The following is an 18,479-nucleotide window of genomic DNA, read 5'->3' as shown; positions in this document are numbered from 1 at the left end:
ATTTTTTCCTGTATCTTTTTACAGTCAGTTGACCTTATGTGTAGCATTTACTGAGATAACATGATAACGTTGATGTAATCTGAAACTTACCCTTTTTCTCCATTTTCTTCACATCTCTGAGTTTTTCAATGTTGTGTGGATCACTCAGCCAGAGCTGCATTCGGACAAATGGCTCCCTTCCCTTCAGACTGAGCTTATGCCATGGCTTGGGCCTGGAGAGCAGGTCTGATACAGAACCCTGAGTCAACCCTAAGATACTTTCTCCAAACAACCTCTGACCTTTAAAAAAAGAGTCAGTACATTATTCTTACAGTATCTGAAATGTTATATCCTGGCTACACTAACAGCAACTTGTGTACAGTATGTACCAAAAATATAGTAAAGCGCATGTTGTTTCAAAGTAATTATGCTCAGTTGCAGCAATAGTTATCAGTGTTAAAGTTTGTCTTAACCCATGTCACCAACTTGCCAGGTCATATCTATGGGCCCCGTGCACAACTTCTTACCAACCTCAAGAGAAATGACTGACCAGGCAGGTTAAGATAAACCTGAAAAAACTCCTATTGCTTCTCCCTGTAAAGAATAGATCTGGAAATATGTTGCCCCTTCACTCTCCTAATATTATGTGCAGACAGACTAGTATTTTTTGTATGTTTCTAGCTCTCCTGGAAGCATGTCCTCCATGTCCTCGTCACTGCCAAGGACCAAAATGCACAGTACTGCATACACTTTGTTATACTTTCTACTCCCTGACTATACAGACTTCATAGAGTCCTTTAGATTACCATTTTAGTTAGAGATACAGTATTATTTCGCTCATGTCTAATAATAGACTGAAAGTCATCAGTATTATTTATATACTTCAGGAAGTTAAACACTTGATGACTGTGCGTGGAACTTTTTCAGATGGAAATTGCTGATGGAAGATTTATATAAAGTGTAAGTTTTACAGATAGACTAATGTCACATGCATATTTTATTAGCATGCATACTGTACAGTACATAATATAAACCAGAGAAACACAGCTCTCTGGAGCTTACTCTCTATGGAATGTTGTCTATAAATAAATATATATATAAATATATATGCGTGTGTATGTATATAAATATATATATATATATATATATATATATATATATATATATATACACATATACACAGGTTAACATTCAAAAACCTGGACCTGAGAAGTGCCGGATTTTCGAAAATTCCGGATTTTTGAAGGTTATACTCACCTCCACACACAGGCCAGCCTTCCTCTCGCCGCACCCACGGACATCTGGCACAGTCCTGGAGAACAGGCAGCAGGGATGTCCCAAACTTTATTTAGTGTAGCAAGCAAGACCTAACAGCTGTTTATGGAGAACAGCGCCATTAAAACATAGGTGGCTAAACAGTGTAATACAGTACATGTATTGAAAATGCGCTCCAAAATTCATACCTGGAAACTGAAGAAATCAGATTATCAATGGCCGGATTTTTGATTGTCAACCTGTGTATATATATACACCGAGGGAAAGAAGTTTTTGATTTCCTGCTGATTTTGTATGTTTGCCCTCTGACAAAGAAATGAGTCTATAAATGTAATGGTAGGTTAATGTAGGTGTGAGAGACCATAATACCAACCAAAGAACCCTCAAAAACCCAGTGCTCAAAAGTCAGAGCTTGATGTGCATTATAATGAGTGAAATAAGTATTTGGTCCCCTATCAAGCAGTCTGGAGACTGGCTAGGCCACTCCAGGACCTTCATTGGATTCTTCTTGAGCCACTCCTTTGTTTCCTTGGCCGTGTGTTTTGGGTCATTGTCATGCTGGAATACCCATCTACGACCCATTTTCAATGCCCTGGCTGAGGGAAGGAGGTGCTCACCCAAGATTTGACGGTACATAGCCCCGTCCATTGTCTCTTCGGTGAAGGTGTCCTGTCCCCTTAGCAGAAAAACACCCCCAAAGCATAATGTGTCCACCTCCATGTTTGAGGGTGGGGATGGTCATAGGCAGCATTTTCTCTCCTCCAAACACGCAAGTTGAGTTGATGCAAGTTGAAAGAGCTCAATTTGGTCTCATCTGACCACAACACTTTCACCCAGTTCTCCTCTGGATCATTCAGCTGTTCATTGGCAAATTGCTGACAGGCCTGTACATGTGCTGTCTTGAGCAGGGGGACCTTGCGGGCTCTGCAAGATTTCAGGCTTTCACGGCGCAAGGTGTTACCAATTGTTTTCTTTGTGACTATGGTCCCAGCTGCCCTGAGATCATTGACAAGTTCCCCCCCGTGTAGTTTTGGGCTGCTTCGTCACCGTTCTCATGATCATTGCAACTCCACAAGGGGAGATCTTGCATGGAGCCCAAGACTGAGGGAGATTAACAGTTATTTTGTGTTTCTTCCATTTGCGAATGATCGCGCCAACGGTTGTCACCTTCTTACCAAGCTGCTTGGAATCTGATCGATTGCTTCTGTGGACAGGCGTCTTTTATACAGGTACTTTAACAAGCTTGGATTAGGAGCATTCCCTTACAGAGGTTGCTCCTAATCTCAGTTTGTTACCTGCATACAGTGAAGAAACCCGGGAGCCTAAAATCTTGCTGGTTGAGAGGGGATCAAATACTTATTTCACTCATTACAATGCACATCAAGCTCTGACTTTAGAGCACTGGGTTTTTGAGGGTCCTTTTGTTGTTTTTCTGTCTCTCACACCTACAATAAACCTACCATTACAAATATAGACTGGTCATTTCTTTGTCATGGGGCAAACGTACAAAACCAGCAGGGGATCAAATACTTCTTTCCAATAGACGAGCTCCACTCCTCCTGCCCACCAGACTCCACATCCTATATGTTGTATAGTTCAGTAGAAACATTTACCTAAATTATTGTCAGTCAGCACTTCTTTCACCCTCTTGGTAATGGAGTAAGTGTCCAGCTCTGGAGACATGGCAACAATTTCTTGGATCCCCGCACCAGCAACTTGGTGAGGACCAGCAAAGGCTCTACCACTAAGAGAGGGAGTAGATCTACTTTCTGGCTGTTGATTTTCTTTGCTGCTTTCAAGGCTTAACACAAGAGGCTCTGCAGAACTTCTTTCTTGATCTGAAGGGCTTGGTGATGGAGATGGGGAGGGTTGAGTTTCCAAAGGGCTTGCTGTCCCTTAAAAAACAAAAAACAAAACTTACATATTGTGTGCTTCTAAAAATATAATAAAATCACTGGTAGAATTATGGCATTCTTGTTGATCCCATAGTTATATGTAAGTAAACTTAGGAAGTCAGAAAAAAATGTTTAGTTTCCCCTTTACCATTGCTTTGTAGCATGATAATAGAACTTGTGGCTACAGGCTCCTACCAGGCTATATTTATGGCTGATAGTATACCCTTCAAATGGTAATGTTTGAACACAATATAATATAAATTATGACTTTTAAAACATGTTGGTATACAGCTTTATAGATTAAAAGCTAGCAACTAGGGATGTCTGTCTAAAAATACTAAATGCAATGTACGACACACAGATTGTACAAATTTTCTTTCTAAATAAAAATTATAAGACTAAGTTGTCTTAATGTGACGTTAATCGATCACAGCATTGATAGTTTGTTGAAAAAAGCTAGGCTCTGCCCAACAGTTCAGCTGCATAGGGGTTGTTAACCTGCCTATTACCAGTATTCTTTATTTTTGGCTTGCATTTATGTAACATTAATTGATACATCTTTGTTCCTTGTATAATTTCTTTTAGGCATTTTTTTCTGAAAACTCAGGATCAAGTTTCTGATACATATCTTATTATCTTAATTTTAATATTTTGAACATTTATCCTTGTGTGCATTTGATCCAATTTATTTGCCCTTGCTTTCTTGACATATTTGGTATGTATCATCCTTGAAATGTAATACTTTACCTTGTGACAGGGCAGGTTGCTGGGTAATCCCTTGGCCAAGCTGATCTGTCAGCCAAAGCTGCATTCTAATGAATGGTTCTCTTCCTTTCTGGGTCAGTTTACTCCATGGTTTGGGCCTTGACAGCATGTCACTAACACTGCCCTGTGATAATCCAAGAACCTGCATGGAACAATCAAAAACAACTAAAGATTTACAAAACATTTACACAACTAAAAGCAAAGAATTACTGTGGTCCTTTATTTTTTCTGTAAATATTTTTTCACATATTAAAAGTGCTTCACTGATTCCCAGCAATTTACACTTTATAAATCTTTTGGCACTCCTAAAGTAACACCCTTTTCCCCGTTTCTAGCTCTGCTCTCTCACTTTGAAGTCTCATGTCCTAAACATGGGTGTTCCAACAGCTCCTGTTACTTGCCATAAATGTCATAGTAAAATGAAATAAAAACTAAATAAATGTGATGCCAAACAAACAAAAAAAAAACCCCACAACAACATAAAGGGATACCCTTTACGTTGGGTGTACATCTAAAATATTATTTTTGGATGGACTGATTGTTAAACACAATTAGCAATACTTATACCTTTTCTCCAAAGATTCTCTGACAGATGCCATTCTTGGCCAGTTTTTCTTTAACCTGTCTTGTCAGGTCCAACGTATCGACCTCCCTGTACATGTACATCTCATACTGTTCTGGGGTCAGAGGGGGGACAGTGGGCTTGAGGTTTCTTGGAACATATGCAGGGTAATATGAAAGCTGACTGATATTCTGATTTTCTGGGGTCCCAGCCTCTGTTTTCACTTCTATTATCTTGTGTGCCTCCTCCCCAGTTGATATATCTTCCTCATTGTTAACGTTCTCCCCATTGTCTCCTCTTTTCCAAGCTCGTCCATTCACCATGCTGGAGTAACTTGACGATGATGAAGACAGTGAAGGAGACACAGAGGTAAAAGGATGGCTCAGGACATTTTTCTCCGATGCCCAGTGCTGATCAAAGTATGATCCAGCATCACCTATCTCAGACTTCACTTTGCGGATGATGTTTTGAACAAAAGCTGCTGGAGACAGCACACTTAGTGGTGTGTGTGCGGAGCTTGTGCTGGCAGGAAGGGTGCACTCCTCCTGCTTAATGTATATATGAGGAGCTGTGTGTGTTGTAGGGGTAAGAACTAGACGTTCATTTGGTGGTGTAGGTATGGATCTGTGGTTAGTCCCTGATTCGATTTCCAGCAGTGCCTGCTGCTGTGCCTGCATTTCACGCCTAGCTTGTTCCAAAATACTCTTAATTGCATCTTCTGAACCACTGTTAGCACTCGAAACTGATGATAAAGGAACACTGGAACTTTTTGTTTCCCCTGTATAAAAAGATAAAAAAAAAAAAAAAAAAAAGAATAAAGAATTTGAGTACCCAATGGAAATCCAAAGATTTATTTGCTAAACCCTACTTAATTGTATGATTAATTCAATGTTGGGAGAATGTAATACATTTGCTAGCATATAGGAGAAATCTCCTAGTTCTTTAAATTGAATTTGCTCTCATAAGGCTCCTTATTCATTTTCATATAAGATTCTCAGAAAGCAGTATTTCATTTTCTCCTTCATAAATGTGCACACAGTTAAGTCCTATTCATAAATAATGACCCGTCCATTAGGAGGTAGTAGAAGTGTCAGTTCTTATTAATGAGATGATGATTTTATGATAGGAAGCTGCAGAGTGGAAACAGGAATTATTAACAGATGTGATGCTGTAATTCAGAAACAGCCCTCAGTATTATTTAAAGGGAATGGTGTCTTTGGTTTACATTAACAGTAATGCAATCAGCTTCTATTAAGCCTACCTCACTAATGTCATATTTCCCCTGTAGCAGGGCAGCAATTAAATGACCTGTTATGAACTGCATATATTTATTACTTGACACATCCAAGTTCCTTAAAAACTGCCTGGCAGTCTTTAGACTGAACTATTATACACATGTAACACATCTTGTATCCCAAATAATTGTTAATCATAGCTTATATTCAGTACTTAAAATGAAAAAGTGTGTACACTTCTTTTAAATTTAAAGGTCAATGCACCTGGTGTTGCAATCCTTCTCTGCACTTCTATCACCAGAATTTGCTTGTGATCACTGTGTGACAGAAGGTATTATTATTATTTAAAATGAATAAACGCATAGAATGACTAACATTTATTATTCACTGAAGAAGTAAATGAATGATTTAGGATTTCAAATGAAAGTATAACAGTAACATAGGTAATAAAACTTTAAACACCATTCCCATATTTTGAGATATATGTAGTGTAACACACATATGATCGATCTATCTATCTATCTATCTATCTATCTATCTATCTATCTATCTATCTATCTATCTATCTATCTATCTATCTCTCTTTGTATCCTAATAAATGTATCTTTTCTCATTTCTTTCTTATACAGCAGGTGGCAGCATTACATTTTTTTGTACAACTTCAGAATCAGAAAGCAGTTTGACTGCAATGTACTGAATCGTTCACAAAGGGCCACTAAAAAACAAAACAAAGGCTTTTGTTGAGGACTTGTCACAATTCTAGAGACTCTGTGGTCACCCGATACAGGTTTAAAGCAGGCAGTCTTTCCTCCTCAGTAGGTGAGCAAAGCTGTCAAATACCCTGAACGTTTAGTTCTGCTTGCAATACCTAAAACATTTCAATTTAATTGGATTCACCAGATGAAACATATATATGTAATATAGCTGGGCGTGGTTGGCAAATATTGTATTCTAGTATTCATTTATTACCTTTTCTAACAGAAGCATTTTAACAGTTCAGTAACTCCAGCTCGAAAGTACATGAGGGAATGACTAATTTCACTGTCTTGCCACTAACTGACTCAGAAATGCAGGCATTTATCTAACTATAGTTTGCATGCCTTCTCTTAGATTCAAAAAGTTTCAGGCTCTGTTCCCTATACTGGGAAACTTATTTAATTGTCCATGGCAGATAGTGGGGTGGTTATTCAAGGTTTGCCTGTCTTCTTTTTTTCATGAAACGTTCTATTTGTGGTATGCAACACTGAATTCATACTATACCATGCCAATCTAGTGCCTTGTGAAATAGGTTAAACAGTTCTCACTATTGGCAGACTTACCCCCTTTTTGAGACTGAATCTCTTTTTTTGCTTGCTCTAGAATATTTTTGATAGCATCATCTGAACCAGTTTCTGGAGTCCGTATCCTGGGCGTGATGCTTCCTAAATAACAAAAAAAAAGGAGCATAAGTAAATCAGATAATGAAAAGCTGATTTAGAATACTTTTTTATGACTAAACAATAAGGAACTATACAATTTTATGTTATTGCATGCAAATAACAAAGTGTCCCATTATCATTTATCAAACATTCTTTCTTTGTCCAGTTCCACCAGTAAATTTAAAATCAGCCTGGTAATGATGTGGACTGTTTTTTCTCTAAAGCACTGCCACCCTAGAAGGGAGGTTATATGCAATGTCTTCAATAGGGTTGATAAGTTAGACATAACCTTCAAATTCCTAGGGCCTGATAGAGGGGCTGTCGGCAAGAGAATGGTATTTTGTTGCATTTTAAGGGTAGCAATTCTGAAGAACCTGCTGCTATCAACCTGGCCACAGCCCTCTATCTAGAAGTATATCAACCCATATACATGATGTGCCAGACTGTTCAGAATATAAATTTACAAGTATTTATTACTGGTGGATCAGTGGATGTGAATTCTGAAAATTAAACTGTGGAGAAGACGAAACAAATAATGCGGGTGAATATTGTTAATAATGCTTTACCTCTTTGATTTAGCAAATTTTGGTAAAACCACAATACAATCCATCCCTCTATGGGGTAATCCTAAAGTCCAATCACTCACTTTCCATCCTGAAACAATAACTCTAAGCATTCAAGGGAAAGAAACAGTTGTATCATGTATTTGTACACTACTTTTATTCAACGAGATAAATTCCACCAATGCAAAGTTTCATCCATTTAATTTCTGCCTGTGTTGTGTGCATTAAAAGACTTTCACGTAAACCTATGTGTGGAAATAATATAATCATCTTCTCTAACAGAATAGGTAGGTAGTGTAAGTGCACATATACTGTTTATTCCACTCACCTCTTTGCCGTACTTGTATAGTTCTAAGTGCCAGAACATTCTGCTCATCTGAAAGAAACTGCTTCATCTTAATGAAAGGCTCCTTCCCTTTTACAGTAAGTTTTCGCCAAGGTTTGGGGCGAGCTAGAATCTCACTTACTGAGCCCTGAGAGAGCCCTAAAACATAGTGGCCGAATACACGCTGTCCAATATTATGTTTCAGCAGCTGCTCCTTTACTTGAAAAGCAATTTCAGATGTATCTAGATGCTCATCCTCCACTGAGCTGCAATTGGTTCCTTCGGAGTGATCACTAAGTGGGCTAGACTCATGATTCCCAGTTGAATGGTGATTGTTGGTGAGTCCACTGGCCTTTATCATATAAAAAGAAGATGGGTAACTAAGTGCAGAGTTGTTTTCAGTCTTGAGTAATGGTGAAAGAACCTGATTCTTACGCAGAGGATCTGCTGTTAATTCTTCACTATTGTTGGAGCAACTCGAGGATGGGCAAGGGGTCCTTGCAGCTCTGCTTGACATGGTTGCTTCCAGTATAGACTGAGAAGGACTGGGTGTAGAGATTGCACCTCTGTTCATAGGGGATGCTGAGTATGGTCTCTCAGCTGGTACAGGATCTTTTGCAGCATCTTGGGAATGATCTTCCTCTAGAAACGATGACAGAAAAAAAGATAAAAGACTATAGACTCTTATAAAATAAAAATACAACACGAAAAACAAAAAAGATTAGCCATTTGATCATTTATAGGTTAAGAAGAAGACCTAAACTGCAGTAACGAGGCAACATATTTCAAGTAAAGCAATTATAAAGAAATCTATCTTAATCTTTAATCTATTTTCCCAGCTGTGTAGTGCTTACTAAAGAAATAAGGCAGAAATGTTTCTGCAAATGTTAGCTTTTTGCAGGTTATCTGAGCACATCTGGCTATGCACTAGCAGATCCAGCTTGTCTGTCCTGACCATCTGACAATCAGATCTTTATTGGATGGGACAGTGTAACCCTATGACCAAATGTTAAAAATCTAGCTCTTAATTCTGAACAAATTACCTGGAAAACAACAAAACTGTCTGTATACAGTAAGATAAATAGTATGGGTAACTGCATGATCAAATCTACTATCCCAACCACCTGCTGTCATCTTTTATGATCATTAGCTTTTTACTGACCACAAAAAACACATATTAGCCCCTTACAATGAATCATATGCATTTTAATCCTAGAGCAATCTGATAGGTGCATGTGAACCTTAGAAACCCTGATACCATATTTCAGTGTTTTTCAACTTTTTTTGAGCCACGGCACATTTTTTTACATTGAAAAAATCCTGCGGCACACCACAAATCAAAAATGTTACAAAATGACACTCTGTAGCTAATTCTTTTGTCTCTAAGAATAAACAAGAAAACTGTTACCTACTGCCACCCACTGACATGGAAGAGTATTACATTACTCTGCCAGTCACTACAGCACAGACACTCGACAATGGTAATTAGATAATTTCCCACGGTACACCTAAAGATCTCTCATGGCACAATAGTGTGCCGTGGCACAGTGGTTGAAAATCACTGCCATATTTCATTTCAGCAACAATCTTTCCATAAGAATGTATAGGCATTTAATGCAATTTTAACATATTTGGTAAGTTATATACCTATACATGTCTCCCTGGTGTAGACATCCAAAAACCTTGCTCGGTGCCACCATCTTAGATGTGGTGTCAGCAAAACCAGAAAACACTTTTTAGTATTGCTCTCTCTACTCTCCCTCTCCACCCATCATTTACATAAAAGGTTATGTAGGGAGATTGATGGAGAGGTGAAGGAGCTAATCCAGCACAATAACTGGACAATCCCAGAAGAGGGCTGTGATATGCAAGTTCAAAGACAGTTTTAAAAACAGCAGTGAACAGGAAATGAAGCAGTAGGTATCTGTAGCTCTTTTAACAAGCTATCTTATATGTATAATGATATACTATGGTAGAAAGTTAGTAACGTACTGGGCTTGGCCAGAATAAAAAATTCAGCCAGTAAGGATATAGATTGCAGAAGCCCTCTATTAGTGTACTATGCTTTAAACACTGGTGACCACTGGGAGTTAAATGACTAAAGAAACTTAGAATGTTCAATTAGTTTTCTGAATAAAGAAATTCTATGTTCACTTTGAATACCCAATCATCTGCAGAATAACACCAAATCATACCCAGACAAAAAGAAAACATTTGTAAAATATTTTTTTCTTTGCCTATGTTGAGATGATTGGAGTAAATACAGCTTTACTATATATACATAGCTAAATGGCTATTCTCTGTTTCTTAAATCAATCCACCCCCAGTGCTCACCAGTGTTAGGAATGTAGTACTTGGGATTCACTCACAGATTATATACCTCTTCCACCTTCTGTTAACAGGGACAATTGTTCAATGAGAAAAGAAGCATTTAGGTTTGCACCAATGATAGGTAACCAGTTCATGTGTATGTATGGGAGTTATTCACACCAAAATGTATTACATACCACAGCTGGGTACACCTGTTTTTCCTAATAGGTAGCTCTGTGATGGATAATATGCTTCTTTTTTGATGGGAAGGCTATCCTCTTCTTTGGAGGGTTCCTGCAATTTATAATATAATTTTTTTTTAAAGTCTCTTAACCATGTTAGCCTGTAAATATACAAGTATGACATTTATAGCAAATTACTAACCACTGCAAGATCACAGCTGGCAGAGACAGACTTCATAGCTTTCAAAATGCTGTGAAAAAAATAAAAATAACTTAATATGCAGTTTTGCATATGCACACAGTTTTGCTTTCTTTTAATGATCCATTTTTTATAACTTTGTTTTAATCTGTAGGTGGAGTGATCATTTTTGTCTGAAACTGTCACTGTGCAGTGGATAATCCAATCCATCAACACAATGACATTTGTTCCATAGGCTAATGCTTTAGTGCCAGTCTCTTGGGCCCAGGCTGAAGAGCTTGTCGCAGGCTCCCTCCAGACTTCAGACTCAACTGCCGAGCAAAGTGATGATCCTAGACAAGTCTTGCCTGACTGTCAAATGTGCTGCCCTACAATCCCCTAATGAACATGATCCCCGGAATCCTATGGGATGCAGGCACTTTATAGTCTATGATAGGAGCTTCCCCTAAAATCAATCAAACTCTATTAACTCTCTTAAACCACTGTAGATTTACAATGATAAGGAGGACTGGCAGACAGACAAACGATGATGACATTCAAACACCCTACAATTCCATATACTATTTACGAGCCCAGACACATCAAGTATTTACATATTGTAAAAAAGCATCAAAAGCCCTTTAGAACATAGCCTGACTGATCTCTGTAACTTTGTAGAGAATGTGCAAAAATAAACCTTCCAAGTGCAAAAGCACTAAACAGTGCTAGAACAGATTTGGAAGGCTGCCAGCCTTTTAATTTAAACAAACAGCAAAGTTATGTTCATACTGGCAGGGAGGTTGTGGTGCAGTTACTGCTTCCTCACACACCAGAACCGCTTCCTTGGGTGAGACCGTAATGATTAGACACTGCATCAGCAGCAGTTCATTCAGAAAGAAAGGGTGCGGCAGTAAGCGGTTCAGTGCTGCTCGCTGCTGCCTGCTTGTGAGCTGTTATCAACTAAAATAAACCAGATAAACCAGACTTCATAATCACAAATTGAAGGATGAATGCCTTCGCAAAGCATGTAGCTACAGAGGTTATTGAGGGCTTGCTTTAAAGTTTTGCTATTGCATATGCCCATATCTAAACCCAAAATTTGTTTCAGTTTGCAGTGTGAATGAGGACAGTGTCTGTCCTTTACTACCGTGGGTGGTTCTATTGAGGAGATTCTTTTACTTCTTATCTGGTAAAAAAAGTTTGCACTCCAGAGCAGACAGTAAGGGTGGATTTGTCTAAAAACAACACAGACAGAAATAATTTTTTTATTTTAACCAAGTTAGAACCTCTGTTAGCTTTAAAATGTTCTCTATTTCACTGTTGCAGATCACTTTTTGTCTGGTAATAAGTTGTCTTCAAAACAATAAGAAAAAGGAAAAGTCTCCAACAGAGCCCTGAAAAGCAGTAACACATCACAAGCACACCTTTTCCTGTTCTATCCAAAACCCTAAAAAAGAGTCTAAATGCTTTAAAATCCAAATTGACTTTCAGTTTAATTCAGTCACATTTCATCTTTCATCTTTCAGGTGCATCAATACAAAGAGTGTGCAAAGTCTTACAGTTTGTTTTTAAAAAGCAGCCACACCTTGTGACTGCATTCTATAGTGAGCAAATAGAAGGCTTTGTACACTTTTTTTTTCCGTTAAACTATAGTATCCACAGTGTGGATCAAGAAAATCAACTATATTCTGAAGATATACTTTAAAATTATTTGTGTTAGTTGCACTGTTATTTTTCAATCACCCTGCATTTGTTAAGTCTTACAGTCCCACAAAACCAAGTTTCTCTAAAAGAACTATGGACGGTGCATATTTCTCTGGCTGTTAGGTACACACTGCAGATTTATATGTGGTGTTTTAAAATAACAGATGGATATGTATTTTGTGCACGACACAAGAGTAAATATATACAGCATTGTAATAGGTATAAACAACCCCCGGTGACAATGCTGTCTTATTTATTACATTATAAAGCTGGAAGCGTGAAGTGTTCCCCATGGCACATTATTAATCAGACTGATACAGTGCCCACTTACCAGAGGGAGGGGGAGCCTTACCTCAGTTCTGTTTTAATTTCCTCGTAATCTGACTGATTTTGTAACTTCTCTTCCAGTTTCTGTGAAGAGAAAAATAAGTGCAAGGTCATGAGATTACATGTGCTTTGGTTTTGGAAATATCCGATACATGCAGGTTACACATCAATCAGTTACCCACTGCCTGTTACAAATCCATCCACAATTTATTAATTTGTTTACCCAGCACCATAATAATTTGTATACTGCGAAGCACAGACACTGTGTTCCTGATCATGACACTGCACGATTGTGATACTGGGGATGCAGTATGAGAGCTGATAGTGAAAATTGAATGGAACAGTGACAAGACTATATGATATGCTCTGCTGTCTTTCTTTAGTGTTGACCATAATTACTCATCCACATTTTGGCTTTTTTTTTCCTGAGCTAAGGATCAATGCAGGTTGAACTTCAGCAATGACAAACAACAGGATACAATCAAATCAGCCTCACAGCTTTATTTTTTTTGTTAAATCATATAAACGGAAATGTTTTTTTTGTTATTCCTACTGAAAAGATGGAACAGATTTCTGAAATTAAAGCTTCATGTCTGCATACATGAGCAACACTATGTACAGATACCTATGTAGCTATAACTGATAAAAATATACATTTATACTATATATTGTGTTTTTAGCTGTACAGAGGGATGTCATTCAGATATTGCTTTGCTGTAACACTTGGTAAAACAAGAATTTTGAGTTGTCAATACACTTCAGTACAGAAAGGGAAGGAATCTACAAACTGTAGTCTCCAACCTTTCCCAGATTTTCACATTTTCAAAATTAAATAAAGATAGAATATATTAGAAGAACAAGTATAAAGGAAGAAAAGTTGTGTGAGTTTCCATAGTTGTCACTATGGCAAGGTCTCTCAGTAACTGAACTAGGTTATCCAGCATCAGAGAATTGAGAGCAGAAAAAACAAAAAGGACCATTATTAAACCATATTCCATAGGATATAGATTGCAGGACCTTAAAAATACATTAAATTTGGTATAATGTGGGTTTTTATACCTGTCCGGAACTTTATTATATATATATATTTTAAATTCTAGGCACTTAGGAGTTCCCTATAATTATTACATAAGATTTTGGTTACCTTGAGGTATTTTTCAAGATTGGGTAATATTGGTGTGTTAATTTCACAGCCAGGAAAATATATCAAACAAGTATTGTAGTAGCCAACTAATTCATACAGAAATACTTTTTTAAGCAAACAGCAATAAAAGACAATTTTGCTTTGGCAGATTTTTGCAGGCTGTGGAGGAGGAAAAAACGCACATGGTGGTGATGGATGTCTGTCTTGTGACACCTTACACCTTTGTGTAAAAGGGCTGACATCATTTGTGATGCTATAGTCTTTTGCGTCAGTATATACAATGTCTTCGTAAGACTTTACCGCTATGGCTTCCGTCTTGATAACAAGCTGCTGCTCGAGCTCTGCTATCTGATTGGATGAAGACTCTTCCAGTTCTTGTATTGAGTTCTGCAGGTGTTGAATGTCTTTCAGGAGTCTTAAAATTTCTCTGTCCTTAACAGCTAAAGCTGCTTCCAGATGAGTGCCAGAACACAGAGAGAAGCTTGTTTTATCCTATGTAAAATAAAAAAAAAAAAAAAAACTTGTTACCATGGTTTTAAATAATAAAGAATTAACAGAAACTTCCAATACCATTAGATAGATTAATAATCCTAATAACTTCCCTGAAGAAATAAAAAGGCATTAAATGCCGGAACTAGCCTACTTTCATTACTCTGGAAATGAAGAGTAATGACATTTTCTGAGAACAGAAACACTTGCTGAAGCAAGAAACATACAAGTGTAGAGTTTTAGCTGCATTTTTTGCATATCAGGATTTAAATTGACATTATACTTATTGAGTTGATTGTAGGCATTTTTTTATTTTATTTAACTAGAAACTACATCATTACTACCACTGGTTAGACATAGTTTCCCAAGAAATACGTTCTGGTTTTTGAATCAAAGTATTTTGTAAATGTAGAACATGGAAGGAACATGGGACAGCTACATTGTTAAAAAAAGGTAATCGGTTTCAAACACACAAAGACAAAGAATTTCATAGGCAAGTTTCTTTCTGCAGGCCAAAACACTGTAAAATATAGATTATCAAAGAATACATCCACTAAACAAAGATGTACAGTAGGTAAGTATCTATTCATATATAAGAACACATTCTGCCTTAAATGCAGAAAAAAGTAATGTAACATCCCAATAAACACAGTGCTATTAATCTACATTTTACCCAAAAGATCACACAACCTTCTTTAACCTTAACCAAGTGTTGACTAATTTCTGTAAACACCTTGGGTACCTCTTCCCTTCCTCCACCTCCCCTTCTTCTTCCTCTTTTCTTGAACCTCTTCCTCTGCCCCTACACTGTTGTCTATACTATGTTCTCTATAAAACAACTACTGTGGAATTCCCCAAAAGCCTTGGATATTTTGATCTTATGGCCCTTGGGCAAGATGTTGTTATATGTATAATTACATATATAATGTGTATGTAATATGTCTTCACCCTTGTTTTTCAGAAAACTAGAACAAAGACTTACAGAAGAATTTGGTGTGGTGGGCCCTGGTGGAGAACAGCAGCTCAGTCTAATGGAATTATTTACAGATGATAATTGCTCCCTGAGACTCTCAACCTCTCTCTGAGCAGCTTCTGCTCTCTGTAGAAAAAATAAGGCATAATCAGCACATGCTATACATTAGTGGACTGACAAAATGTGGTTTGACATTGTATTAAATGGCTTGACCTTAATATCCTTAAAAGTTAGAAACTCCTGCTTACCCTTAGTTCAGAGAGGTAAGAGTTTATTTACATGGATACCTGCAGTATTGCCTCTCCCTAGGTAGGTTTTTTTTGAAGGAGAAAAAAATGATACAGATGTGGATTAGAGTAGGAAGGCATTTCAACCTATAAAGTATGTTTTCATTATAGCTGAATATCTTTTTCTTTAATTTGATTACTGGAAATGTTCCTGGTTTGCATTAAAATGGATTGTTCCCACCTTGATTTGTTCCCTAAAATTGTCAGATAATATTTATAAAATTTTTATATTTATAATGCAAGTAAATATTTAAATTACAGTTATGTAAACAGGTAAAATGAGGATATTAGGAGCTTGTTTAAAGAATGTGTATAATTTTAACATACATTTTTGAGGCTCTTAGTATACAGAAAGCTGTGAGTAGGAGAGGCAGATCTGCGGACATAAGACAGACTGTCCTAAATGTGATGTGCATGAAACATTATGTAGAAAATGCATTTATAATTTTCTGTCTCAGTAGGTCACCCCCATATTGCTAGTCAGCAAAAACCTCTTGCTGTTTAATGCAGTGAATCTAGCCTGACAAATCCTGAGAACTTATTCTGGAACAGCTTTGTAAACGCTCATATACACTGCAGGTGACTATAAAGTGTTGGATATCAGTAAAATAAAATAATAAAAAAAAATAATTTATATCTATAATCTAAATCACCATCAATGATTATTTGTTTTGTTTTATTATTATAGCAAAAGTTTTTTTTTCATATATTTACTGGAGTAATAGCAGAAATCCTCACTGTGGGGTAATGGCAAAAAAACCTGTCAGGTTTTCGTATGCATGGGTGTCCTATTAAAAACATTTCCCTTCATTTCCTGTCCTACATATAAAATAGGAAGCTAAAAGAAATCTCTCCAAAGCGAGGGAAATTCTGCTGTTTTTAGACAACCTATTGTCTTACCAACTATGACCTGGTAAATTCTCCCTTGTGCAGACATCTAAAAGCCCTGAGACTTTTGCTGTGTGCCACCATCTTGGATATGATCAGCAGCCCCAACAGGCTAAGAAATGTATTTTCTGACTGACTGTTCCATATCAGCACACGATGGGTTAATCCCTTTCTATTCTTACTCTCAGGACCTAACTAGATACATTCAAAGTGGCCTATACACCTATTACCGGTATTTCTTCTTTTTCTCCTTCCTGTGTACCCTCAGCACTGCTGTAGCCACCTACTTGACTGGATTAAATCTCTGGCTGCCCTCCGTCCAAGTCCCCCCTGTATGGTTGCTAAAGGTCACCTTGGAGTGGAGCCCTGCTGCTGGTTCCATGGGGCATGGTAAAGTGCTTGATAAATTCAAGCCACATAATGTTTGTGGCACAGAGGGATGGTAATCTCTCTATATGTTTGGATCTAAATGTGAATCCTGAAATCCACCTAATGGGTATGCTGGTGAGACAACACAATGAAAGCTTTATATTTTTTATGTTGCCAAAGAATACTTGTATGTGAAGCCACAGACACAATGGGCCTGATTTATTAAAGCTCTCCAAGGCAGGATAGCATACACTTTCATCAGTGAAGTTGGGTGATCCAGCAAACCTGGAATGGATCTGGTCCAGGATTGAAAACATTTGCTAACAAATAGTAAAAGACTTTTAGGAAATCCATTCCAGGTTTGTTGTATCACCCAGCTTCACTGCTGAAAGTCTATCGTCTACAACTTTGGAGAGCGTTAATAAATCTTTGCTGCAGGAGCACTGTGTGCAGACATGCAACAGCATGTGTTCATGTATGTCTTGTATTGCAGACAAGAGTGCACTAAGTCTGTCAAGTTTTGTGCTTGCAAGAAAGCTCACACCTGGTGAAGGATCTGAATGATACAAGTAGATCTGTTTAAACTCTGTGCTTAGGAGCCATTGTTCAACATATAATGTGTGTGTGCAATGCTGACAGTTGACAATGTCTCTCTATGCTAAATACAAAAAATTTGATTCACTTGGTGTAAAGAACGGGGCCATGTAGGGAAACACCATTTACAGATGGATACCCCTCTTTTTTATGGTTACCCCTCGTTTAGGTTGCTACATTGAAGCTTTAGGTATTTTTGAACTTCCCTTCCTAGGTGGTCTAGTTATTTCCCATCATAGGCTGACATGGAGTGGTCAAGAAAAAGGAAAAATGTATTACTTCCTTTCCTGATAAGCTCCATGTCAGCATATATACCCATTCTTTTTTTTTTCAGAAGAGCTAGTTACAGAATACTAGGTGAATGGGCCACCTTAAATTTATCTAGTTAGGTCCTGAGAGTGTAAGTGGTAATGGATTAACCCCTCATGTTCTGACAAGGAGGTTATCAGGTAAAGAAAATTACGGTAAAAAAAAAAAAAATTTCCTTTTTTGAGAAACACTATATTATTCCTTTGTTCTCCTTCTATTTGCACTCTATAACATTCACTCAAATGCAATTTCTTGAGGTTGGTGACAGGGATCTTTATCATAAATGTTTCCACTGAAAGACTTTCCCCTTTATAAGTTTTTCAGTGACAACTCAAAGTTTTGAATTTACCCTAATTTTCAGTTCTGATGACAATGGTTACAAGGACAATAAAAATGTAGCCACAATGAGTCTGATTTATTAAAGCTCTCCAAGGCTAAAGAGGATACACTTTCATCAGTGAAGGTGGGTGATCCAGCAAACCTGGAATGGATGTATTTAAAGTAATCTGCTATTTGCTAGCAAATGTTTTCAATCCTGAACCAGATCTATTTCAGGTTTGCTGGATCACACAGCTTCACTGATGAAAGTGTATTCTCTCGAGTCTCGGAGAGCTTTAATAAATCAGGCCCAATGATTCCACTCTCTTTGGAGATTTGGCTTTATATACACTACAAAGTTGGAGTTATACTTAATGTGCCCAGCTCCAG

General features: G+C 37.5%; 1 protein-coding gene across 6 annotated transcripts in view; it reads right to left on the bottom strand.

Annotated features, from left to right (window-relative positions):
• The window catches only part of CUX2 (cut like homeobox 2), a 202,307-nt gene that overhangs the window by 10,524 nt on the left and 173,304 nt on the right, over positions 1 to 18,479 (bottom strand). For 2 of the 6 annotated variants that reach the window (XM_072415859.1, XM_072415861.1), the window contains 11 exons: positions 15,334 to 15,450; positions 14,163 to 14,354; positions 12,744 to 12,802; positions 10,712 to 10,760; positions 10,525 to 10,621; positions 8,021 to 8,659; positions 7,031 to 7,132; positions 4,482 to 5,254; positions 3,897 to 4,056; positions 2,868 to 3,143; positions 91 to 279 (listed from right to left, as the gene is read on the bottom strand). In XM_072415859.1, coding sequence (XP_072271960.1) covers positions 91 to 279; positions 2,868 to 3,143; positions 3,897 to 4,056; positions 4,482 to 5,254; positions 7,031 to 7,132; positions 8,021 to 8,659; positions 10,525 to 10,621; positions 10,712 to 10,760; positions 12,744 to 12,802; positions 14,163 to 14,354; positions 15,334 to 15,450 — 2,653 coding nt within the window. Of the gene's footprint in view, positions 1 to 90; positions 280 to 2,867; positions 3,150 to 3,896; positions 4,057 to 4,481; positions 5,255 to 7,030; positions 7,133 to 8,020; positions 8,660 to 10,524; positions 10,622 to 10,711; positions 10,761 to 12,743; positions 12,803 to 14,162; positions 14,355 to 15,333; positions 15,451 to 18,479 lie in introns of all 6 variants that reach the window. The other 4 variants (XM_072415858.1, XM_072415860.1, XM_072415862.1 and 1 more) reach the window with 2 other exon arrangements.

The sequence above is a fragment of the Pyxicephalus adspersus genome, chromosome 6, assembly GCF_032062135.1.
Source record: "Pyxicephalus adspersus chromosome 6, UCB_Pads_2.0, whole genome shotgun sequence".
NCBI classification, from domain to species: domain Eukaryota; kingdom Metazoa; phylum Chordata; class Amphibia; order Anura; family Pyxicephalidae; genus Pyxicephalus; species Pyxicephalus adspersus.
Note: the sequence above shows the minus strand (reverse complement) of the source record. Positions and strands in the feature narration are given on the sequence as shown.